This window comes from Leptopilina heterotoma, unplaced genomic scaffold (assembly GCF_015476425.1).
Source record: "Leptopilina heterotoma isolate Lh14 unplaced genomic scaffold, ASM1547642v1 Lhet_26, whole genome shotgun sequence".
Classification (NCBI taxonomy): domain Eukaryota; kingdom Metazoa; phylum Arthropoda; class Insecta; order Hymenoptera; family Figitidae; genus Leptopilina; species Leptopilina heterotoma.
Genome location: NW_025110969.1, coordinates 2590935 through 2617558, shown reverse-complemented (window position 1 = coordinate 2617558; position 26624 = coordinate 2590935). Strand labels below are relative to the sequence as shown.

At 21.2% G+C, this 26624-nt stretch overlaps 1 protein-coding gene across 5 annotated transcripts in view; it reads left to right on the top strand.

Moving 5' to 3' along the window:
• Positions 1-26624, top strand: part of LOC122503382 (protein tramtrack, alpha isoform-like) — a 93495-nt gene that overhangs the window by 43610 nt on the left and 23261 nt on the right. For 4 of the 5 annotated variants that reach the window (XM_043613888.1, XM_043613889.1, XM_043613892.1 and 1 more), the window contains exon 4: positions 1338-1397. In XM_043613888.1, the coding sequence (XP_043469823.1) occupies positions 1338-1397 (60 nt within the window). Of the gene's footprint in view, positions 1-1337; positions 1398-12673; positions 13827-26624 lie in introns of those variants that run through there. The other variant, XM_043613891.1, reaches the window with a different exon arrangement.

The following is a 26624-nucleotide window of genomic DNA, read 5'->3' as shown; positions in this document are numbered from 1 at the left end:
GCAAATTTTGAAAGTACATAATTGAATTTTATAAAGAATTTCTTTCAAATTTTTTAAATAATCGTGTTTGTTAATAATTCAAGTTAAACATTTGATTATTTCATTTTATAAACTTTTTAGTAAATAATTAAATTGTACTTAGAATTTTATTAGAATTTTTAAAAATAATTACCTTAATTTAAAGAATTTTATTAAAATATTAAAAATAATTATAAATTCTTTAATGTTTTGAATATATTCGATTTTGTTAATAATTGTAATTAATAATTTTATTCAAATTAATTTATACAAATTAAATTTTTTTAAACAATTTTATTAGAGTTTTTGTAAATAATTAAATTGTTTTGAATAATTGCTTTAAGTCTTTTTAATTAATTTTAATTGAAAATTTGGAAAATAAGTGAATTTCATGAAGAATTTCTTTCAACTTTTTAAGATAATCGTGTCTGTTAATAATTATAATTAAAATTTGATTATTGATTATTGAATGTTATTGAAATTGAATTGAAAATAATTGAATTCCTGAGAAGAATTTTATTATTCATAAAAATAATTTAATTCTTGCGAAGAATTTTTTAATTTATAAAAATAATTGAATAATTGTTTCGAAAAAGTTCTTAAAATTTTAGAAAAAAAATTTAATGTTGTGGAAAATTTTTTTTAAATAATTGAATATTTTTGTGATATTTTCTTAAAATTATATTTAAAATAATTGAATTCCTGAGAGGAATTCTATTATTTTCTAAAAATAATTTAAATCTTACGAAGAATTTTACTATTTATAAAAATAATTGAATTGTTTTGAAGAATTTATTAAAATTGTAGAAAATAATTGAATCTTCGTAAAAATAATTGAATTCCTATGAAGAATTTTATTATTTATAAAAATAATTTAAATTTTGCGAAGAATTTTACTATTTAAAAAAATAATTGAATTGTTTCGAAGAATTTATTAAAATTTTAAGAAATAATTGATTTTTTCTTTGTGAAATTTCATTAAAATTATATTAAAAATAATTGAAATCCTGTAAAAAATTGAAATATTAAAAAATTAAATTCTTCCGAAAAATATTATTTTTGAAAATTGAAATCTTTCAAAATATTAAACAAATTAAAATAAAGTTTACAAAATTAGAATATAGTGTAGAGAATTGATGAATTGTAAAAATGTTAAAGAATAGTAAAAACAAAATAAGTAAAGTATAGAAAAATAATTATTTAATCTCTCGAAGAAATTATTTTATTTAATTTTATTTGCTATTCGCTGTTATTTTAATTATTTTCTATTTATCACTTATTTGTTCAATGTATAATAAAATATTTTTTCCTTTTTTTAGCAACGGAGGAGACTTTTGCGCGGCCACAGAGTAGACAAGGAAGTGAAGGGTTCAAGCAAGGTAAGAAATCCTAGTTTTTCTTGTTGCTTAATTATGCGCGAATTATCAAACCTCTCTTTATAACCTATATAACAATATTTCAGTGCATTTGCTATTCCTTTAAATAACCATTTTTAACCTGTTGATAGATTTTAAAAGAAATTTTTTTTTCTAAATCCATCTCACTAAGAATCCTCCAAAAAAAAAAAATAATACTAAATCGAAATTATCGAAATTCATCTGCAATTCCCTTTTAGAACAAAAAAAACTCTTAGTATTGCAATATTTTTCACTGATAATCCTTTTATTTTTAATTTCATATTTTTTTTTCCTTTTTTTTGGTCTTGGGAAATGTGAACTTATAGGCGAAGCAGAATCATCGATGTCAAATTTCAAGCAATTAACGCGAAGCCTGAAATTTTACATTGTCGTCGGGAAAATTCGAAAGGAATAATTTTCATGTCGATTTTAAATTTATTAGAGACGAAGTTTTTTATTTTTCACCTGCATGTTTTTTTTCTAAATGTCTAATAATTCTCAACGCCGGAAAGAAAGTAAAACCAAAAAATGGGATTTTTTTGGTTTTATGGTGGGAACTTAATTTCGTGGAAAAAAAAATGTTTATTCAGCGATCAGACAAAAAAAAAACTGGTGTTTTCTTATATTTAGAGACAAAACTTTCGCTAATTCGTGATTCGTGACAGTACTTTTTTTTCTTTGCTATTTTATTTAGGTGCAAAAATTTTTTAGTACAAAATTTTAATTTTGTTTTTAGTTCCGTTGAAATTAAAGCTAAAAGTTTTAAAGTTAAATGAAAATTGGAAATAAATTTTTGAATTTTGATCGGAAAAATTAACTACAGTGTGAATTGAACATGGAAATTAATGATGTTTTCGGTAATAAATATTGCTGCAAAGCCAACCCCCCTGCATGGTGTGTGAAGTATGGTCCCTTAGCTAAACTAAGATTTGCTCGATGACCAAAAAGACGCGTAGTTGAATATCCATGATATCGTCTGTCGTTCTCTTCTTTTCTCCAATTGTCACCACTCATTACCCTCATTCTCTAGTTTCTCCACGTTCAACATTTTTTTTTATTATTATTATTCAAATTCATTTCAGTTGTCAACTCATAAGTCTGCAAATTACCTACAAAACCGAATCATTGAGTTCGTAATTTATTTTTTTTATTTCTTGCATTTCATTTATTTTTCAATATTAATTGCATTCTCATCACGTCATGAAAAGGTATTTTTTATATGAATAGTTTATATTAATAATTTACGTTATTTAGTTAATTTATTAAATATTCACAGAATACAATAAATATTAGTTTTTTGAAAATTTCCGATTCGAATATTTATTGTAAATATAGATTGAAAAAAAATGTATTTAATACAAATAACCGATTACTTGTCTATTGTCAAATAAATAAAATAAATCAAATAAATATTTACTTGAATCAAATAATTTTTATTTCGAGCAATTGAATAATATTATTTGCTTTAAATACTGAAATTATTGGTTCAAATACAATTTATTTGACTTAAATACAATTTATTTGATTTAAATACAATTTATTTTTCTTAAATAAAATTTATTTTACTTAAAGAAAATTTATTTTACTTAAATAAAATTAATTTGATTCAAGTAAATATTTACTCGACAAAAAGTAATCGATTATTTGCATCAAACAATTTTTTTTCATTGTATTTTGTATTTATTAAGAAAAATTTCAAAATTCAGAAATATCGTAAGAAGAATATTTTTAATTTAATTCAAGAGTGCATAAAATCAAGAATTATTTTTAAAAAAATCGATCACAAAGTTTTCTAAATTTGGTTGATCGACAAATTTTCCTTTATTATTTTGTTCCTAATTCTTGAAAAATTATTTTCGTTTAGAATATTTCTTTTAAATTCAAGTGATAAACATCTTTTAATAAAACGAAATATTAAAATCTACAGGAAAATATTTTTCAAGTCAAGAATATTTATTTTTGAGTGAAAAGAACATTTGCTATATTTCCATCATTGACTTTAATTTTTATTACAAAATTATAGATTAAAAAAAAAATTGTGTCAAGTTTATTTTTCTAATAATCAAATATATTTCAAATCGATTTTCTTTATTTATTCAATTTTTTTAAATTTTATTCTTATATTTTTTTATTTTATTATATTTTTCTTATTAAGTTAATGTAATAATTTTGCAAATTCCAATTTCTTGCTTTTATCAAGGAAGGAAGAACAACTTTTTCATAAAAAAAATTTTTTATACAAAAATATTCAAAATTATAAAGCTTTGAATATTTTTGTATAAAATTTTTTTATGAAAAAGAATAAAAAAATTTTATACAAAAATATTCAAAACTATAAAGTTTTAAATATTTTTGTATAAAATTTTTTAATGAAAAAGAATTTTTAAATTTTGAATTTTAAGTTTAATTTTAATTTTAAATTTTGCATTTATAAAATTAATTATAATAATAAATATAAATGTGAGAAAGCAATAAAGGCATTCTTGTTTATAAAATTATTAAATAAATAAAGAATCGAAAATATAAAAATAGAATTAAAAAATAGTGAAAAATTTTTCTTCACTTATTTAATGTCGGTATTTTTTTTATTTTTATTTATTCAATTTATTGAATCAAATTTCTTTTATTAATTTAATTAATTTAATTTATAGTTCTATTATTATAATTTTGTTTCTTTTCTAAAATATAATTATAAAAAAAACATTGTTAGGAAAAATAGAAAAATAGAGAATTTTTCTGTCAAAATTAATAAATAATTATTGAATTGAATTCAGTAAAGAAAGAATTTACAAAAAGAGTAATTTTTCATGGTCTTTAAAGACTGAATTAAAGGAGAGAAAAAAATTGTAGAACGTGGATTGAAATTAAGAGATTGAGTAACTTTTTTATTGCTGGAGTGAAAACTGGATTGAAGTGAGAGAACAATTAGATGTGTCTCAAAGTTTTTGATCAACTGCAAGTACGTTTTTCTTCCCTGAATGCTGTAGAACATCCCAAAAAAATATATATATTCTAACCCCCAACACCCGTATTTTTTTACACCGATTCTCGTTTTTTATAATATATTTATATAACACCCATGTATTACTTGTTAGGCCAATGTGCAGTTTTTAACTGGACCAATATTTTTTTCATCACCCCCCGCACAAGATTTTTGTAAAAAGAAAAAAAAATGCATCTCACTGCCATTGGCCACTGGTAAAAGGAGGGGGTGGAGCCAGCTAGCGGTGCTTAAAATTTTTAAACGCTGGTTAATTTTCCTCTATTTCGTTCGTTTATTTTTTTATTCTAAAGCAAAAAACAAATTAGTTAGAATTTTTACCAAATGATGAAAAAAAAGAAAGTAACGTAAAAATAGAGGGAGAAGAAAAAAATACAGACCGAGATTATAATGATGATGACGATAAAAAAAAAATGCAGTAAACAAAACGGTGTTGAGAGAGAGAGAAAGAATTTTTTTTTTTTTTAAATAAAGGAGAGGAAAAGCCTTCGTCGATCGTCGCTTCTGCTATTCTTCTTTTATCCAATTTAAAAAACAAAAAACACGAGAATCGATTGTGTTTCTTCTTTAAATATTTTTTCCAGAAAGAATTATGTGTTGTATATTTTTATTATATACATTATATTATGTAAATGAAAAGAGAAAGAAAAACCGGTGAAAGTGATGAAAGATCGAAGAATCGGTCTCGATATTTATAGTGACTTTGTTTGTTATAATAAAAAAAAAATATATATATATTGCGCAGGTGAGTTGAGAATTGAGTCATCTTTGTTTCATTGTCGTTCCTTTGCGCGGGGAAGCGAAGGATTTAGGGAGGCCAGCCGTTTAAAAAGAAAACCGTTTTTTTCGCCTATGATTTTTTAAAAAGAAAAATATCTTTTTTAATATATCAGTTGAAGGTTCTTTTTCCTCAATAAAAAAAAAAAAAGAAAAGAAGCGTCCTCAATATCGTTGATGCCTCGCCCAATATTCAAATTAGTTTTCACTGAAATTTTTCGAGTTTTTACTTCATTTTTAATATCACATTTTTTCGAATGTCGAAAGAAAGAAAGATTGTGAGCGTGTCTGTTTACATGTATGTTTTATTTAATATGAGAAACAAAAAACTTTTCTGCTCCTTTGCACGATTTTTCCTTTTTAATTCTATACAGGAATACGACGAGAGAAAATTATGTTTATGTACAAAAATTCAAGAAAAGAAATTCAATTCTAATCATTAAAATTTGTGTCGCGCTTCCAAGAAAGTAGCTAAGAAGTTAACTTTTAGCAAACGATGAATTATAGGTTATGTTTGTATTGAATTTATATTCAAAAAAATTTCCTTTTAATTATTTAAATTTAAAACCAGTTTTTATTGAACATTTTCGTTGAAATGTAGACTTGAATATTAATAATTTGTAATAATAATTGATTCTCTTTCTGTAATTTTGCTCCAAAAATTGTAAACATAACCTAAAATTTTTTGCTGCAGGTACTTTTCTCGGGAGCGCGTCACATTTAATAAAATTAAAATTTTTATCATACTTTTTGCATTTATTTAAATATTTGTTTTATTAACAATAATATTAATTTCATAAAAGCCAATTAATTCATATTTGTATTAATTAATTTATATTTGTATTAATTAATTCATATTTTATTCATTTATATTTATTAATCCATATTATAAATATTTATATTTGCAATTTTTAATATTTATCATTTAATTCTTTATTTGAATAAACAATTTTGTTTTTTTGTATTTTAATTTTGTATTTAAATAAATAATTTTGTATTTTTGCATTTGTAATTATGTATAAATTAAATTATATTAATTATTTAATTATTTTATTTCTATTTTGTTTATTTATTTATTTTTAATTGTTTATAGCGTTAATAATTTATTCAACTTTATTACAAACTTTTTTTAATAAATAATTTTTTAATAAATAATTTTTAATAATAATATAATTTAATAATTGAATTTCTAACCAATATAGCAATAAAAATTCTTATTTTTAAATATAATAATTTGATTACAATTTTATTGATAACTTTTTATTTAGGAATATAATTTTTTCAATTATAACCAAATTTAAAAATTCCATCAGTTTATATTTTGTTTCAATTAAAAAATTTGTTTGTCAACTTCGAAAAAAGGATTTTGTTTGTGCATTTTGTAAATAAAAAAAATTATTTAATGTAAAATTAAAGAAAAAATACTAGTTTTTCAGAAAAATAATTTTTGATGAAAAAAGTATAAAAAGAGAAAAAAAAATTAACTTGAGTCTTATAGTGATTATTATTTATATAAAAAAATAGAGTGAAACGAATGTCTGCTGGGGCGAGTGAACGTGAAATTAAGGTAGAAATGAATATTTCGAGAAATCTATTTAAATAAGAAGTGACGAACGTAATAAATAGAGAAGGATTGCGAAATTTCTTGGTTTGAATGAGATAAAGACAAAAAAAAACTTTCATCTTTGTTCGTCCGCAATAGAAGCGAGTGTTGTCGAAAAAAACAAGTCCACAAAAAGTTTGTCACTATTTTAAAAATAATTTTTATTTTATTATTATTTTATTATTATATTTTTATTATTGTTATGTTATTGATAATATTATTAATAATCATAACAATGTTAATAATATTAATAATAATAATAATAATAATAACAATAATAACAATACTATTAATAATAACAGGCCTCGGATATTATCATTTTTCGACTATTTTTCAAAAATGCGACTATTTTCGACTTATTTTCAAAAATTGAGACTTTTTCGACTTTTCTTCCAAATATTGCATCAAAATTACACATTTTTAGCCCATAAATTGCAAATTATTTCGATTTTTATAGTGTGAAAAATAACAATAGACAAATCTTTCAAAAATTGTGGAATAATTGAAATTTTGTAAAATTTAATTGAAAATAATTGAAAATAATTGAAAATATTTGAAATTTTGTCAAATTTAATTGAAAATAATTGAAATTTTGTAAAATTTAATTGAAAATAATTGAAATTTTGTCAAATTTAATTGAAAATAATTGAAATTTTGTCAAATTTAATTGAAAATAATTGAAATTTTGTCAAATTTAATTGAAAATAATTAAAATTTTGTAAAATTTAATTGAAACTAATTGAAATTTTGTAAAATTTAATTAAAAATAATTGAAATTTTGTAAAATTTAATGAAAAATAATTGAAATTTTGTAAAATTTAAATAATTGAAAATAATTGAAATTTTGCAAAATTTAATTGAAAATAATAGAAATTTTGTAAAATTTAAATAATTGAAAATAATTGATTTCTTTCAAGTATTATTATTACAATTTTTGAAACTCAACTTCTTGGAGAAATAATTGAATTCTCAAAAAAATTGAATGAAAAAACTTCAAAGTGTAAATTTATGAAAATGAAAATTAATGAAAATTAGATTTTAAAAAATTATATTGAAATTTAAAAAAAAGTATTTCTAAGAATTTTTTTCATTATAAATTTTTAAAATTTAATATTTTCAAAAACCTATTAATTTCGAAAATTCAACAAAAAATAATACAGACATTAAAATTTTTCAGAATTATTTTTAACATTTTTGGAGAAAATAATGATTGTGAAAATTTTTAATTAAAATTCTTCAAAAAATTACTTAGTTTTTTTCTTGAATTTTATACAAAAATTCTTTTAAGAAATTAAATTATTTTCGAAAAATTACATGAAAATATTTTTAAAAAACTAATTCTTAGTTTAATAATAATAATTCTAATTCTTAAAAAATTGTTTTATCATAATTTTTTTTACTTCGAACAAAGTAAATTAAATTTTGTTTAATTTACTTTTTTGGATTCTTTTTAAAATTTCGGAGAAATCATGTTAATATTTATAATTAGAAAATTAAAATTCTTCTATAATTTGATTATTTATTTTATATTTTTCTAAAAAATCAATTATTTTTAAAAGATTATACCAAAATTCAATTGTTTAAAAATTTTTTAATTGTACATATAATTGAAAAGATTAAGAATTAATTTTTTTTTAATATTTTAAAATAATTTTTTAAAGATTATAAATCTTTAAAAAATTGTTTAAAAATATTTTTAGAAAATATTTTTAAAAAAAATAATTTTAGGAGTTTCTTTATTATAAATTTTTAAAAATATTATACTTAAATAACTTTAAAAAGAACATGGCCAATAATTACAGTTTCAAGATAAAATTTGATTTTTGTTGCAACACTGAATTAAATGAACGACCTTTTCGACTTTTTTTTTGTATTTTTAACCGTCAAAACCGAGTTTTTTGTGTCTTAAAGTCGATCCGAGGCCTGTAATAATGTTAATAAAAATAATAAGAATTGATAATAATAATAATAATGATAATAAAAAATATTATTAATTGTTAAATGGTATAAAATCTTTATAAGGTACAAGGAAACAGAATCTTTAAAAGGTATTAATATTGATATGAAAAAATATATTTTTGTAATGAGGAAAAAAAATCTGTATCAAGGGTATAAATTTTATTTTATACCCTTTTTTGCACTTGGTGCGCGAAGGACATAAAATATAATGCCCTTTTTACAATTTTACCGTGTACAAGGAATATTATTGTAAAAGCAATGCCCCTTTTGCAATGTTGTGTTTGAGGGGCAGAAAAAGTTGAAGACGAAGAGAAATGAGAGGATGTGTGAAAGATTGAAAGAGGTGGAGGGTAATTGAAATTGAAACGAAGGGAGACGAATTCGTGCACATGTAGACAGACACTCACACATAATACACGCCATACCAAACGGTCTGAAAATGAATATAATGATAAAAGAAAATTAAAAAAAAAAATAAATAAATAAAAAATGTTCGCGATCTCTACTTATGCTGGCTCTACCCTTCCTTTTGCTTCCCCCTACAAAGCGAATGAAATTATTTTTATACGTATACTCTTTTATTATAGTTTTATAGTCTAATCTGATAGTTGATTTTTTTTCGTTATTTTTGTTTTTATTTTGTCTTTTTTTAATTTTTTTTCTTTTTTTTTTTTTTTGAATTCTCTTTATTGTGTGTTTTTTTTTTTTGGTATCTTTCCAGAGAGAGAAACTGAGAGTAAACTTTGAAAATTGCGCTTTTTTTTAAAGAAAAAGCCTGTTATCTAATGATGAAAAAAGAAAAGAAAACTGTTTTGACAATTTTCAGGTAAAAGAGTTTATTTTTATTCTCAAATTTTAATTCTTCTATTCTTGAGAATAATAATGAAATTAAATAATAATCTTCAGGAATAATAATGAAATAGTAAGTGAATAGAATTTTTAAATGTCATTTCTTGTAACTTTTACTATTTTCTTATAGTAAATTTTACGCCGAAAGTAATAAAAGTGAATTTATACTTTTTTCCGTGTAAAATTTCATTTACATAAAAATTCTGTCAATTACATTAATTCGAAAAGTATAAATTCGAATAAAAGAAAACTATCGCATAAAATTCAAATTAATAGGCCTCGGATCGTCTTTAATTGCTACAAAGAAGGCTTTAGTCGATTAAAATTGATAAAAAGTCAAAAAAAAAGTTGTTTATTATGTTTAATTTTATCACAAAAATTTTTATTTCCATTTTTTAATACTTTGAGAGTTTTGTTAAATAAATATTTAAATATTTGCTATTTGATCAATGATTTTTAATACTTTTTCAAAAGTTTTTTTAAAATTCAATTATTTAAGTACAAAAATTTAGTAAAAAATTTTCTTGAAAAAATTGATTTCTTAAGATTTTTGGAAAATATTAAAAAATAATCAAGTTTTTTTTAGAATTTTAATTACAAATAAGAAAGTTTTCTGCAAAATATTATTAGTGTAAAAAATAGAATTTTTAAAAATTTAATTCACCTTTTCTGAAGGTTTTAATTAAAAAAAGGTTTTAATTATAAAAAATAATTTTAATAAAAAAAATTGAAAGAATTAGATTTAAAAAATTTTAAATATTAATCAATTTTTTTGACGAATTGTAATTAAAAATTTTGAAAATGGTTTACTCCTTCGAAAATTTAATATTAATTCTAAAAAATTAGATGTTTATAAAAAAAACTTTAATTTAATTATTTTCATTAAATATTTGAATTTTTTGAAGTATACAAGAATTACTTTTTTGGAAAATATTTTAATATAATTTGTTTGAAGCTAATTCTAACTATTCTTCATTTTCTAATTATTATTTGAAGATTTTTGATTAAAATTTTGGGGAATTTAATTATTTTAAAAAATAGTAATGAAATACTTTTAAAAAAAATTATTTTGAATAGAATTTTACATAAAAATTGATTATTTAATAAAACTTTCTGAAAATAATTGAATTTTTTGTAATTGAAAATATTGCAAATAATTAAATTTTAAAAAATTTCAATAATTTAATAAAACTTTCTGAAAATAATTGAATTTTTTGTAATTGAAAATATTGATAATAATTGAATTGAAAACAATTTAAAATATTGAAAATAATTTAATTTAAAACAATTATGATAAAAATTATTCTATGAATTACTTTATCGGAAAATATTTTACAATAATTTTTTGAAGATAATTCTGATTAATCTTCATTTTCAAATTTTGATTTCAAGATTTTTAATTAAAATTTTTGGGTTACTCAATTATTTTAAAAATTTGCATTAAAATTTTTCGAAATTTCATTTTCAAAAATTGTAATGAAATACTTTTAAAAAATCAATTATTTTGAGTAAAATTTTATAGTAAATACGATTATTTAATAAAACTTTTTGAAAATAATTAAATTTTATGTAATTGAAAATATTGAAAATAATTGAATTTAAAAAAAAATAAAAAATAATTAAATACTTAAAAAAATCAAATATTTTGAAAAAAATTTTACGAAAAATTCAATTATATAATAAAACTTTTTAAAAACAATTGAATTTTTATAATTGAAAATATTGAACATAATTGAATTTAAAAAAATTAAAAATTATTGAAATACTTGAAGAAATCAATAATTATTTTGAGAATAATTTGATAAATAATACGATTATTTAATAAAACTTTCTGATAATAATTGAATTTTATATAATTGGAAATATTGAAAATAATTGAATTTTAAAAAAATTGAAAATAATGAAATAAATAAAAAAATCAATTATTTTGAATAAAATTTACAAAAAATACAATTATTTAATAAAACTTTCTGTAAATAATTGAATTTTTTATAATATTGAAAATATTGAAAATAATTGAATTTAATAAAAATTGAAAATATTGATAATAATTGAATTTAAAACAATTGGAAATATTTGAAAATAATTTAATTTAAAACAATTATGGTAAAAATATTCTATGAATTATTTTTTTGGAAAATATTGTACTATAATTGTTTGAAGCTACTTTTCATTAATTTTCTATTTAAAAAATTAAAGCCAATTTTTCTTGTTTGTACAATATTGAAATAAATACAAAATTAAATTTTTTAAAAAATTTTTGAGCAATTAATTTTTATTTTCAAAATTTTTATTCAAAATTTGATTTTCAAAAATTGTAGGTAATGTAAAACTTTAAGAGATTCAATTATTTCGATTAAAATTTTACAAATGTTTACAAAATTTCAATTATTTAAATAATTTTTAATTACATATTTCGAAAATTTAATTATCTTTTATTAAGGTTTTAAAAAATTTGACTAAAGTGATTTTGCGCACTTTAAAAAATTGAAATAAATTGCTTTTATTACCAAAAAATTGGTATTTTGTTTGCAATGTTCGTAGGAAAGTTGAAAAAGTCGTATTTTTCAGGAAATATTTTTTAATTCATTTTTTTTTAATGAAGTCGAAAAAAAATTACCTCTTTCAAAAATAGTCGAAAGAATAGTCATAATATCCGAGGCCTGAAGTAATGATTGCAGTTTTCTTTTCTTTTCGTGACAAATTATTTCGAAAGCCAGAACTCACTTTTGGTTTTCAATTGCGGTTACTTCAAAAACGAACTAAGAATATCTTTGACATTAGTGTCTTTGATATTTATCTGCAAATTTGCGGATTTTCCGGGAATTCCATTACTTTCAGTTTCTCTCTTTTTTTTCGTATTTAGTTCATTAATCATGTGTTATACGACAGTGATTGAGTTTATCATTTTTTAAAATTAAAAATGAAATCATTAATAATTGAAAATGATTAATTATTAATGAAAAAAAATTGTTAATGAAATGATTAAGATTAATAATGAAGTTCGTATAATGTGTGATTAATGTTGATGTGAAGGGAGGACTTGATTAAAAGTGAATTCCTTTACAGACGGCGAGGAGACATCGAGCAGCGGTGCACAGTCGCCCGGTCAAATACGTATTAATTTTGAGAAATGCTTTCGCAAAGAGTACAGCGCGACGAGTTTCCAAACAAAGGCGTCGTCCGCTGATGATCCACAGCATTCAGACTCAGAGTCAGAGCAAAAAACCGTGTCCAAGGATCATTTGAGTAGTGCCATATTCAATCTGGTCAGCGCTGAATCAGAGATAAGTCAAAGTGATTTTGAGGGCTCATTTAAGGCTGAAAGTGAGAGAACTGAAGGATCGGTCCGTGATTTTTGCGTTAAAGAGGGCGACGTCTATCGTTGCACCGTGTGCCATCGTACCTACACCCACATCAGCAATTTCTGTCGGCATTACGTCACATCGCATAAGCCGAACGTCAAGTACTATCCGTGTCCTGTTTGCTTCAAGGAATTCACACGCAAAGACAACATGGTCGCCCACGTCAAGATCATTCACAGCCTAAAGCCGCACATGAACCTCACCAGCAGCAGCAACAATAGCTCGAGCATGGGCCAGCAACGGTAGAACGCTGCTCCGACAATTACAATTTCGACACATTCATCAGCCACGTCGACTCTTTCTATTCGCTCAACTTCAGATTCCTCCTCCATTTTGCAATTTCTCACCGCATAGAAATGAGACGCGCTCAAAACAAAAAACAAAAAAAAAAAAATACTGATTAAAACTCGATCGAAAATGCGCAGGCGAGGGGGAAAAATTCCAAAGATGAAAAACAAAAATCAAGATATAATTGTGGTGATGAAATTATAATCTTGCTAAAAAGAGGCTATATTAGAAATAAGAAAATTTTTATTAACGAAAAAAGATGTAGAATAATTATTTATAAAAGAGTTCAAGTAGGGAATTTCTTTTGAGTGACAAAAATCGAATCCTCGAGGATAAAAAAAAAAATTTGATCCAGTTTTAATCAGATTCATTTTCGAAATTGTCAATTAAACGAGTCAAATTTTGGGCCACAGGCCGAATGTTGAATGTCTAAATATTTCGACAAGAGAAAATTTTTGAGAAAAAATTCAGGGTGTCTACCAACCGGGAAATCCGGGAATAAGTCAGGAATTTTGTGCCAAACCGGGAATTTTTTCACCAAATTAAAAAAAGTTTTATTATTTTAATTTGTTTTTAAAAAAATCGCTTTTTATTTCAATTTTTATAGATAAATAAATTTTATTTATCTATAAAAATTGAAATAAAATAATTATATTTCAATTTTTATAGATAAATAAAATTTATATCTATAAAAATTGAAATAAAAAGAGAACTTATAAATACAGTTCTCTAAATTTCAATTAGTTAAAAATAATTAATTTGATAGTAAAAAATAAGTCACTGATACAAATATAGTAAGGTAAATAAATTTTTAAAAAGAATTATCGAATTAATAGAAATTTTGTGAAATTCAACTGAAAATAATTAAATTTGTTAAAGAATTTTCACTAAAACCTTTTTGACAAATCGAATTTTCAAAGTATGTTAATTTAATAATTGATAAATAATTGAATTTTATAAAGAATCACATTCTAATGTATTCATTTTTCTTAGTACGAAGATTAATAATTAAAATTTTTATTAGTTAATTTAAAAAAAGATAAAAACTTAAAATTTGCTAATAAAATTGAATTTTTGCAAAGTATTTTTGAAAATTCTAAAAAAAAGGTTTTTGAAATTTTTCAATTCTATTTTTTCAAGATAATTGAATTTTTATAAACAAATAATTGAAAATTTTTGAAATAATTGAAATTTCTTTACATTCTATTTAAAATAATTGAATTATTTTAAAGAATTTTATTTATATTTTTGGAAAATAATCATGGGAAGTATTTTTAAATACAATTTTAAACAAATTTCTCGAAGAATGTAATTTATTCTTAAAAATTTTATTAAAATTCGTCGAAAAAATTCAATTATTTTTAGAAACAAAAAAATTCTCAAAAATTCAATTGTTTCCGTAAATAGCAAAATTCTTCAGATTTACTAAATTCTTTTGAATATTATTTTTAAAAAAATACTTCATAAGCATTCAATTATTTTCATAAATTTCCATAAAATTCTAAAAAACAATTCAATTATTTTCATAAATAGTAAAACTCATTGCAGAATTTCAATTATTTTTAATATAATTTTAATCGAATTCCTCGAAAAATGTAATTATTCATTAAAAATTTTATTAAAATTCATCGAAAGAATTCAATTGTTTCTAGAAAATGAAAAAAAAAATTCTTTTTAAGAATTCAATTATTTCCATAAATAGCAAAATTCTTCACAAAAATTCAATTATTTTCATAAATTTTCATAAAATTGTAAAACAAAATTTAATTATTTTCAAAAGTCATAAAATTCTTCTTAGAAATTCAATTATGTTTAAAAATGTTTTTAAATTCTCAAAATTTCAATTATTTTTTATAAATAATTAAATTGTTCTCCACAATTCAATTACTTTTATAAATATTAAAATTCTTTGCAGAAATTCAATTAGTATAAATACATTTTTGATTTGAATTAATCAAATTTTCAATATTAATAATTATGAAGAGAAAAGATTATTTTAAAAAATTGAAAAAATTGTTTATTTAATTCAATTATTTTCCAAATTATTAAAAAACATTATTTTCAAAAAATTGAAAGAAACTCGTCAAAAGAATTTAATTATTCATGAAAACTCTAATAAAATTTTTTGAAGCTATTTGTAGATTTATTTACAATGTTCGAAATCAAAGAAATTAAAATTTGGTGAGAAAAAAAACCGGGAAAAATTTAGACAAAGCCAGAAATTTTGTTGAAGGAAAATAGTAGACACCCTGGTAAAATTTTGGGCCACAGGCTAAATGTTGAATGTCAAAATATTTCGACAAAATTTTATGAAAAAAAAAAATTTTTTGGGGGAAAAATTTCTACAAAGTCAGGTAATTTTTCAAAAAAGAATGCCAGGCGGAAAAAAACCCAGCGGAAAATTTGAAGGAAAGCGAATAGAAGAAAGCATGGTTTTGATTATTATTATTATTGTAAAAGCTCAAAGACGAAAGTTGATGTAAAAGTCTTTTTTTTTTTTTTGTTTTTCTTTTTGAAAATGGCAATTGTTGTGCATTGTACGAGAGAAGAAAATTAGTCGTTGATAATTAGGTAGAGGCTGTAGATAGATAGGTGGATGGGTAGGTGATTAGATAGTTGTGAGTGGGGCGAATCAGAAAGAAAAACCGTTTTTAAGTAGCTAGATAGATAAATCGGTGAATCAGATTTTTTTTTTGTTTTTTTTTTAATTAACGACAAGGGTGCGTATCATGTTATATGTTTCACATACGCATCTAAAGTTCGTTTTCGCAATAAATATGGGACAAAAAATCCAATCGTGAATATTAAATATTATATTTTAAATTAGCAAGTCCGACTCTACACCTGCGTGTCCATTAGTGAGTCTCGTTTTTTTCTCGTTGCGATATTTTTAATTTTTTACCCCCCCTCTCGTATATTTTTTACATTCTCATAAAAACTGAGAACGTATTCTTTCTCAAAATTTCTTTTTTTTAGGTAAGAGAATATTTTTTCATCCAAATTTCTTTTTTCTTAGAGAAAAGAATATTTTTCCGTCAAAATCTCTTTTCTTTAAAGAAAAGAATATTTTTCCATCAAAATCTCTTTTTTTTTAAAAGAAAAGAATATTTTTCCATCAAAAGAAAAATTTGTTTCAAAAAAAGAATTGTTTTTTTATATTCTAGATGTTTAAAATAAAAATTGTATAAAAATTATGCAATTTAAATAAAATATTAATAATATTTTCTATTTTTGAAAAAGAAATTTACACAAATAGTGTTTTTTTTAAAGATTAAAAATATATTGTTTAAAAAATCTAATTATTAGAAATCTATTGTTAAAAAAATTTAGTTAAAAATTTGATTAAAAATATATTGTTTAAACATAAAATAATTAAAAACATTGTTTAAAAATACCTTATTGGGTAAAAGAGGACGAAAAATGAACTTTCTAAAAGAAAGTAGTCAAAAAACATAAAAATTTTATTCTAAAATTATTTTTAAAGTATAAGAAATTGTATAAATTGAAAACTTTCTAAAAGAAAATAAAGTCTAGAGAATTTTATTTTTAGATTTGTCAAAAATACATAGTTGTTTCTGGCAATATTGTATAAGAAAAGAAACTTTCTGAAAGGAAGAATTTTTAATTTTAAATTTAAGAAAAGTTAAAAAAAGAAAAAAAATTATGCAAAAAAAAGAGCATTGTTCATATAGGAAAGTGGTGAACAACTTTGAATATCACAGGCTTCGCACTCATCTACTAAAAGCTATTATTTACTACTTTTTTTTTACAACTGTTTACAATTTCCTACTATTTGGATACTATTTCAGATTTCTGACACTAAAAGCTACTTTTTTCTTTTTTTTTTTAAATCCGCTAATAATTGAAATAAAGAAATTATTCTCAAAAATCTTAATAGAATTCTTAGAAACATTTTGCAAAATTAAAAGAAAATCTTTAAATTTAGTTATTTTTAAAAATTTTGAGAACATTTCTTTGCTCATAAATTCAATTATTTTTTCAAATAATGAAATTCTTTGCTGAAATTCAATTATTTTTTCAAATAATGAAATTCCACGTAGAAATTCAATTATTTTTTCAAATGATGAAATTCTTCTTTGAAATTCAACTATTCTTTCAAATAATGAAATTCCACGTAGAAATTTTAATTATTTTTTCAAATAACGAAATTTTTCGCTAAAATTCAATTATTTTTTAAAATAATGAAATTCTTCGTTGAAATTCAATTATTTTTTCAAACAATGAAATTCTTCGTTAAAATTCAATTATTTTTTCAAATTTTAAGAATTTTTTTGTCAAGAATTCCATTATTTTTCAAATAACGAAATTTTTCGCTAAAATTCAATTATTTTTTCAAATTTTAAGAATTTTTTTGTCAAGAATTCCATTATTTTTCAAATAACGAAATTTTTCGCTAAAATTCAATTATTTTTTCAAATTTTAAGAATTTTTTTGTCAAGAATTCCATTATTTTTCAAATAACGAAATTTTTCGCTAAAATTCAATTATTTTTTTAAATAATGAAATACTTCGCTAAAATTAAATTATTTTCATTTTCATTATTTTAAATCTTAAAGCTAAATTTTTGCTACATTTTTAATAGTAAATATCGAGTGCGAAGCCTGATATCACTTTATTGACAGCAATTTTTAATGAAAATAACTTTCTATAAATGAAAAATGTCCAAAATATTAGACTAAGTTGACTTTAAAATATAGTTTAAAAATTTATCAAAAATATCTTTCTAAAAGATATTTAATTGTTATTTAATAAAATAAATATAATTTTAAATACAATTTGAGAGACAATATTTAGATTAGAGACAAAATTTTTTAATGCGCTATTCAAATTTTTATTATTGGCTTAATTGTTGAATTATCAGTAAATTTTAAGGAAATAAAAAATTTAAAATTATATTAGATTATTGTTACTATAATTATTATTGTAATTATTATCACTTATTGCAATTATTAATACAATTTTTATAATTATTATTAGAATTTTTATAATTATTATTACAATTTTTATAATTATTATTACAATTATTATAAATTATAATTATTGTTTAATATTATCAATTATAAAATTATAAAAAATTTTTTAGCAATCATAAAGTTGCAAAAAAAAAAATTCTTAGAAGGGAATTAAAATTATCGCAGCGGGTTTTTTTTTGGTGAGAAGAGAGAATTTTTTTTTTGTCAGCCATTGAAAAAGAGTCGGCCTCTGCATGTTACAATAATTGTTAAACGCAACGGGCATTAAGTTACAAAAAAGAACGAGCTTTACCGCATTCGCGGATCTATAAAAAGAAGTATATTAAATCATAAACAGGCATACAAAGAATTTATATATAAATATATTTAAAAAGTATATATATATATTGTGAGGTATCCAACTGAGCGTCAAAAAAAACGTTATATACAGTTCGGTTGTAAAAAAAAGAAAAAAAAAGAAAGTTAAAAAAGAGTGTTTTTTTTAGAGGGAGAAAAAAAGAATTCAAAAAAAGGAAATATATTTACTATCGAGACTATTATATTACCGAGAATCAAATGTTACGTAGTACTCTTTACCAGGTATGTTCAATAATAAAAAATATATAATATAAAAAAACGCGAAAGTTGATGACGAGTGTTTACACATTTTTTTTTTTTTTAAATAAGGGAACCATGTAGACTGAGTAAATGCAATATATATGTATATGACAACCGTTCGCCATGTTGTTGAGCCGTTTTAGAGAAAAAGAGAGAGAAAGCTGTCGAGAGCCTGAAAAATAAATAATTCTTCGCGGATAGCGTTAAGAGGCTGCTGTTTGCGGGTGTTTGATCCGCGTTCAAAGCAAACGAAACAAAGTTTATAAAATAGATTACAAGGAGCGGGATATGCAATTCTTTTTTTTAATTTAATTTTTTTTTTTTTGAAAGACTGCCGAGGGACGATTTTAAACGACACCAAATACAAGATAGTACTGACATTGGATAGACTGAAGGCACCTTAGAAATAACTTAACGCCTTAGCCGAGTTTTGCCATTAAAAAAAAAACATCTCGTCTCATTTTTTCCATCATCCTTCAGAAATTTTACGAATCATAATCTTAAATAAAAAAAGAGGCTAGTGCTATATTTCCGTCGATTTAATAAAAAAAAAGAAAAAAAAACACACAGGGTATATACGTGTCAATTTTTTTTACGAGTTTTTTAAAATGTAATTTAAAAGATATAAAAGATTTAGAAGATTTAAAAGATCTAAAATATTTAAAATATTTAAAAAATATAAAAGTTGTAAAAGAAAACAATAAAAGATTTAAAAGAATATTAAAAAACAGATTTAAGTGGTTTCTATTGACGCCAAATATCGTTAGTAATGTAGAAGTTATAGTCTTTCTACTTGAAACTGTTTTTGTACATATAAAATAAATAAAATAAATAAATAAAATAATTGCGGATTAAATTTTAAGAAATAGAAGGATGTGAAAAAAATTGAGATTTCGAAATAACTGATTTTGTCAACATTTTTTTGAAGGGAGAGAAAAAAATGGTTAAAGCTACGGCCACGGCAAATGGTATAGGCTTAGTTTGCAGGACAGCACTAAAATACGATTGTAGCTCACTATATATTTTGCACCTTACACTCTGTCTTTTTCCTTTTTTTTTGCCAAGAATCGTCCGCGCGATTCGAAAAAGAGGGGAACCAAGGCGAATTTATAATACAAATTTTTTTCACTAGTTGGGCATAGACAGTAGACGACTAGAGGCTATATTATTAATTAATGAAAGAATTAATTAATCAGATTAATTACTATTAGTATAATTATATTGAGCTATTGTTACTTTGAATCAACGCGTTCTTGTGCATATATTATATATATATAAAAAAATACATATATATTATATATTTAACATATAAGGGAAACTAAAAAAGGAGAGGCTTGATCAGCCACTCTTAAACCGACCAGTGTTGTTCGTTCGTTATTTAAAGAGAATCTAATGTCGCGATGCTGTTAATTTGCTTTCAATTTGTAGAAATTTTCAATTTTTCATAAAAAAAATTTCATAATTTTTCATAAAAAAATTCATAATTTTTCTTTTAAAACAAATTTATTTACACTGAGAAATCAATATATTTGAATCAAATGTAATTATCTTTGTTATGCAGTCAACCAAAAATGATTTTTGAATTAAACATAATAACTTTGATTCAATACATAAAAAAGTTTGATTCAATAAAAATTACGTTTAATTCGGTTATAAAATATGTTTAATTCAAAAATATTTTTTTGGTTGGCTACTTTTTTTTAATTAAAAAAAATTTCTTCTCAGTGTACCGTAATAATTATGTTCTTTTGACAAATTTAAATTTTCAGTAAAAAGTGAATTAGTAATTATAATTAGACGATTTCTATTAATTAGTTAACATTTTTCATTCGAAATATTGAATTTTATTCTACTTTGTGAAATATTTTATTGTATTTTACACTAAAAAGTTTTTTATAATTACAACAAATTTTTTATATTCTTATTCGCGGAAATAATTTATTTTCAATATATTATTATTATTATTATTATTATTATTATTATTATTATTATTATTATTATTATTATTATTATTATTATTATTATTATTATTATTATTATTATTATTATTATTAATATTAATAATATAATTAACATGAATAATAATATTCGTAATAATAATAATAAAAATATTTGAATTAAGAAATAATATTTAAATTCAATTCGTAACATTAAAAATAGTTTTGTATTTTGAACAAGCAAAAAAACAACAAAACAAGGAAAATATTAAATTAACTTTAAACCAGTGATGCCAGAAGATTGAAAAATTTTTCTTCAAATCTCAAAAAAAAATTAAAGCAATCTTGCGATATTTGAAGAATTTGCAGAAATATTGTAAAAACTTGAAGATTTTTTGAAAATTTTGCGAAGTACATAATAATGAAAATATTTATAAACATTTAAATTTAAATTAAAACAAACCATTTTTTAAAAGTAAATTATAATTTTTGTTCTTTACATTCTTATGATTATAATAATAAGTGTAATAATTATTAATTACTACAGTAAACATAAAACATAATTTCACAAGATTCAATTATTTAAAAAATTTTGCAATAAAATTCTTATTAAGAATTAAATTATTTTCAATAATTTTAATAACATTCTTTGGAAGAATTTGATTCTTTTTATAAATAATAATATTTTTTGCGAGAATTCCATTATTTTCAATAAATTTTCTCGTAAGAATACAATAATTTAAAAAAAATTTTTGATAAAATTCTTCAAATCACTAATTATTTTTAAATTTTTGAATAACATTGAAAAACAAAATTCATTTAAAAAGTTGAGAAGCAAACAAAAACTATCAATTAATAGAAATTTTTAATAATTTTAATTAGTTAATCACTTTTTACTTTTTTTAAATTTAATAAGTACACGGAACGAGACACTTTATTATATTAATAATTAATAAAATATTTTTCTGTTAATCAAATGAAAAAATGTTAATAATAATTATTATGATTAATAATTGTATTTAATATTATAATTAAGTTATTCTTTAGTTCGACCAGATCGAGGAATTTTTACTTAATTGTAATAATGAATATTATCTTAATTAATTATAACAATTATTTAAAACAAATTATTATAAATAGTTTCTGAAAAAATGCAAAACTTTGAGTACTCAAAACTTTAATTTCAAAAATATTAAATTTGACAAAAAAAAATTTATTTAAAAAAAAATCTTTTTAATATTTTACTCGAAATATTTACAAATATTTTATAGTATTTGATTATCAATTATATTTTTAATAAAATAATATCCCATTTATATTGGCATTAATATTGAGTTTTATAATATTAATGTTAATTTTAAAGTAAATGTTACAATGTTAATATTGAAATAACAAAAATTAATTTTAATTTTTGACATAGAAAGTTTAGAAGAAAAAACCTTTACTATTTCGAATTTAAGAATAATTACATAATTTTTGTTTGGAAATTTAAATTTTCTAAATTATTATAAAATGCAGTTTTTCTAAGAATATAAAAAAAATCGAAGCAACGTTTTCGTTTTTTGTCTCAATTTAATATCCTTGGAAAAATTGAAGTTGATTTTTTTTCGCACTTTCAAAAAAAGTATTTATGTTCAATTTTTAAAGTAAACTTAAAACAAAAAAATTTTTAATTTTTTTTTGAAATTGTGATTAAAAATTTATTTATACAATTTATTGTTTCAAAAAAGGAAATAAAGAACTTTCTTTTTCCGTGTATAGAGAACAAAGAAAATTGAAATTATTTTCCAGAATAGTGGATTCTCAAATTTTTTATTTAATATAAAAGAAATTAATTTTAAAAAAAGGCAACTATAGATAAAAAAAACTTATTTAAAAATAAATGGCAGCGACAAGACAGCTTACTGATAAACAAAAAAAAACTAAGTAAAGCAAACACATTTGATAATCACTGAGAGGCTAAGACTAACTCTTTTTTTTCTTCTTCTTAGAGAATATAAATCTCGCGATTAATTGAGAGAGTGAGAGTGAAAGAGAGAAAGAGAGAGAGAGCAATATGCGATGTCCGCAATATTTTGTTTGTAAAGTGTTATTGAGAATTTTTATAAGCGGTCTCGTATCATATTCGTTGCGTGGGATTTATTACCTGCGAAGAAATAATTAGTCGCACGAGGGATACAACAAAAGAAATATGTGCCTTCTTTTATTGCGACTTGTATGTTCGAAAAAAAAATTATTAAAAAAAAAATCAAGAAAAAAAAATGAAAATGAAAGCTAATATCTATTGTAAATAGGTGTTTAACAATTTTATTATTATTGTTCGTTAGCGTTATTTCTCTCGTAAGCAGGCCAAAAATTGTTCTTACACGATCTTTATATATATATAGCGTTACACATTATATATATTGTCTGAATTTTTTCATCCGTAGAGTATCTACGTACGCACGTGCGATAATAATTCTTTCTTTTTCTTGTTATCTGATTCGCAAATTTTCATTTTTTTTTTGTTTCTTTATAAAGATTTCTATTTATAAAGAAAATAATGATACTTTCTCATGTGATGAGAATGTAGAAATATGGAGAGAAAAAAAATAATATTAAATATTGACAAAGAAAGTTGAATGGAGAGAAATTTTTATTATGTACTGTGTTGAGTGCATATAAATATATTATAATATAATTATTAATTTTTGTTATATGGCAAGAGAGTAAATCAATTTATAGAGTATATATATATATATTTACAATAAGTGATGTTGCAGTGTGGGATCAGTAGTTATTTCTCTATTTTTATTTTCTTTTCGAAAATTCACTTTTTTCGTTTTTTGTTCTATTTTTTTCTCTTTATTCCTAATATTTCAAAAAATTTTCCGAATTTAGAGTCAGTCCTCCATTATTTCAAAATTTTAATTTTCCAAATTTCTCTTTATTTTTTTTTAATTTCGTTTCATATTTCTCTTTATTTTTTTCAATTTCGTTTCACATTTTTCTTTAATTTTGTTTTTCTGTATTTCATTTCTTCATTTTTCAAGTTTTTTTAATTCTCCTTTTTGTTTTTCTATTTGTTTCTTTTTTTTTCTTTTTTTTGTTAAATTGGAAAGAAACTGTAAGAAATTCGAAAAAACTTTTGAATTTCTTATAGTTACTTTTAATTTTTGTCTATTTTCTGTTACTTTTTAAAATTTTTTTTGGTTATTTACAGGCCTCGGATAAATTTTAAGGCGGAAAAAAATTATTTTAGTCAATTTAAAGTATAAAAGTAGTCGAAAGAGTCATTTTTTTCTCAGTGTTATTACGAAAATTTGAATTTTATTTTTCTTGACTTTTTCCCAATTTCTAGAAAACTTTTAATCTTTTTTTCTTCCTAATATCAATTCTAAATTTTTGTAAAATTCAATTATTTTCCAATAATTTTTGCCTATTAATTTTATATTTTTCTGAAAAACACGATTATTTTTTAAAATAAAATTTAAATTCAAAAATACTTAGAAAAAAATTGTTATTTCAATAAAATTAGATGAAATTTAGAATTTGAAATTGAAAAATTGAAAAAGTTTTCGAATGAATTATTTTTCGATATTCAATTATTTTTAAGAAATTTTAATTTAAATTTTTTCAAAATACTAATTTTATCAGAACTTTTAAAATAAAATTATTCAAAACCTTTGGAAATTTTGTTGAATTTGTTGAATTTTCGTAGCTCTTTCAGTATTTTGATATTTTGTCGGTTGGGGTACAGTTTTTCTAAAACGTATTTTCTAAAAAAATTTTTTTCTAATAAACTTGAATTTCTAAACAAGTTTTTCTAATGAAGATGATTTTCTAATTTTCTTTCTTCTAATAAATGCCATTTTCTAAAAATTTCTTTTTCTAATAAAGTGTAATTTAAAAAATTTTTTTTTTTAACAATTATTTAATTTTTGTAATGACGATGATTAAAAAAATAAAATTTACGAAAATTTTTTAATTCTTAAAAAAAATACTTGAAATTTTGTTAAAAAATTGTACCTAATGAAAATTATGCAAATTTTTTAATTCTTAAAAAAAATACTTGAAATTTCGTTGAAAAATTGTAATGAAAACTTATGCAAATTTTTTAACAGAATTTTTAAATAATCTAGTTAAAAATCGAAATTAACAAATAAAAATTATAGGGATTTTTTCCTAAAGATATTTAAAATTTTCTAAAAAAATATTTTATAAATAAATTAATTTTAGATAATTTGGTATAAAAATGATGCAAATTATTATTTTTTCAAAGAAGAACAGAATTTTGTTAACAAATTGTGATAAGAAATTATAATTTTTTAAATTTTCTCTACTTTTTCAAAAAAAAAACTTTATAATTTTGTAAACAGAATTGTGATTAAGAAGCTGAAAATATTTAAAATAGTTTCTATTTCCTAATCTTAATTTTTTTAAAACAATTTTCTAACTTTTATCAAAATTAAGAAATTTTACAAACAGGAAAATATTAGAAATCATAACTTTTTAGAAAAACTTTTTTTTAGAAATCAAAAGTTGTCAGAAAAATTTTTTTTCTAAAACAGATTTCATTAGAAAACGTTTTTTCTTTTTTTTTAGACAAAAAGGATTAGAAAATATTTTTTTAGAAAAAAATGACCACCTACCATTTTGTCAACACTTTTTGAATGAATTTTTTTTGACAAAATAAACCAAGAATTTTTGTAGCTTTTCCAGTAATTTGATATTTTCTCATCACTTTTTTTTGGATAAAATTTCCTGACTAGCCATTTTCAGATTTTATTAAAATAAATCAAAGGCAAAAGTCTTACGATCCGAGACCTGTATATTTTTTTTCTATTTTTTGCATTATTTAATATTTTTTTATAATTTTTTTGTATTATAAATTTTCTGCTTTTTTTATTTTTTACTTGTGTTTTGTAATTTTTTCTATTATCGATTTTTTGTATGTTAAATTTTCATTTTGGAAATTTCAATTTTTCTTTGTATTCTCTACACTTTTGAAACAAAAAAAAATTTCTCCCTCCTTGACTTTTATGTAAGAATATTTTGTCCCCTTTAAAAAAGGGAACAACAGTCAATATATATGTATGTAAATACTATCGAGATCACGCGAACACTGCTGCGAATTTATCAAAGCACCCAGAGAAATATACGAGGCTTCAAAAGCAGACTGTACTGTCGGATATATAAAAATATATTATATATAAAAATATTAAAAGAGATATCTATAGTTTATTAATGTTTTGGATAATACAGGCGTAAGTGCGTAATAAAAATTGCACGTGCGTACAGTGGTACACACATACTGCGATTATTATTATTATTATATTATATTATTATTATATTATTATTATTATTATTATATTATTATTATATTGTCATTAATAGCATATATATATATATGAAAATTATATATATATAAATATATAAACAAAAAGTTATATATCGAATATATTTTAGGAATAGTTGGTAACGATGTACCACTTACAAATCGTTACAGTTAAAAGATGATGCGTCAGAAAACGAAAGAGGTTGAATTTTTAATTTTTGATATATTATGATGAGGGCGTTAAAAAATTAATGTATTGTTCAGTGGGATCCAATAATGTAGCGTTAGTAATCCCCGGTTCGGTGCCTTTTTAATAAGAAAAAAAAAACAAGAAAATTGTTATAAAAATGTGATCCAGCGCACGATCGCAAAGAAACCCTAGTGCCAAATAAACGATACCTTATTAAAATCAAGATGAAATGAATTAAAAAAAAAAAAAAATTATAAAAAAAATTTTATAGACAACTTTTTAGAGACCAAGTCGAATTTTTTCTGACGCTAGGTAGATTTAGTATATTTTAT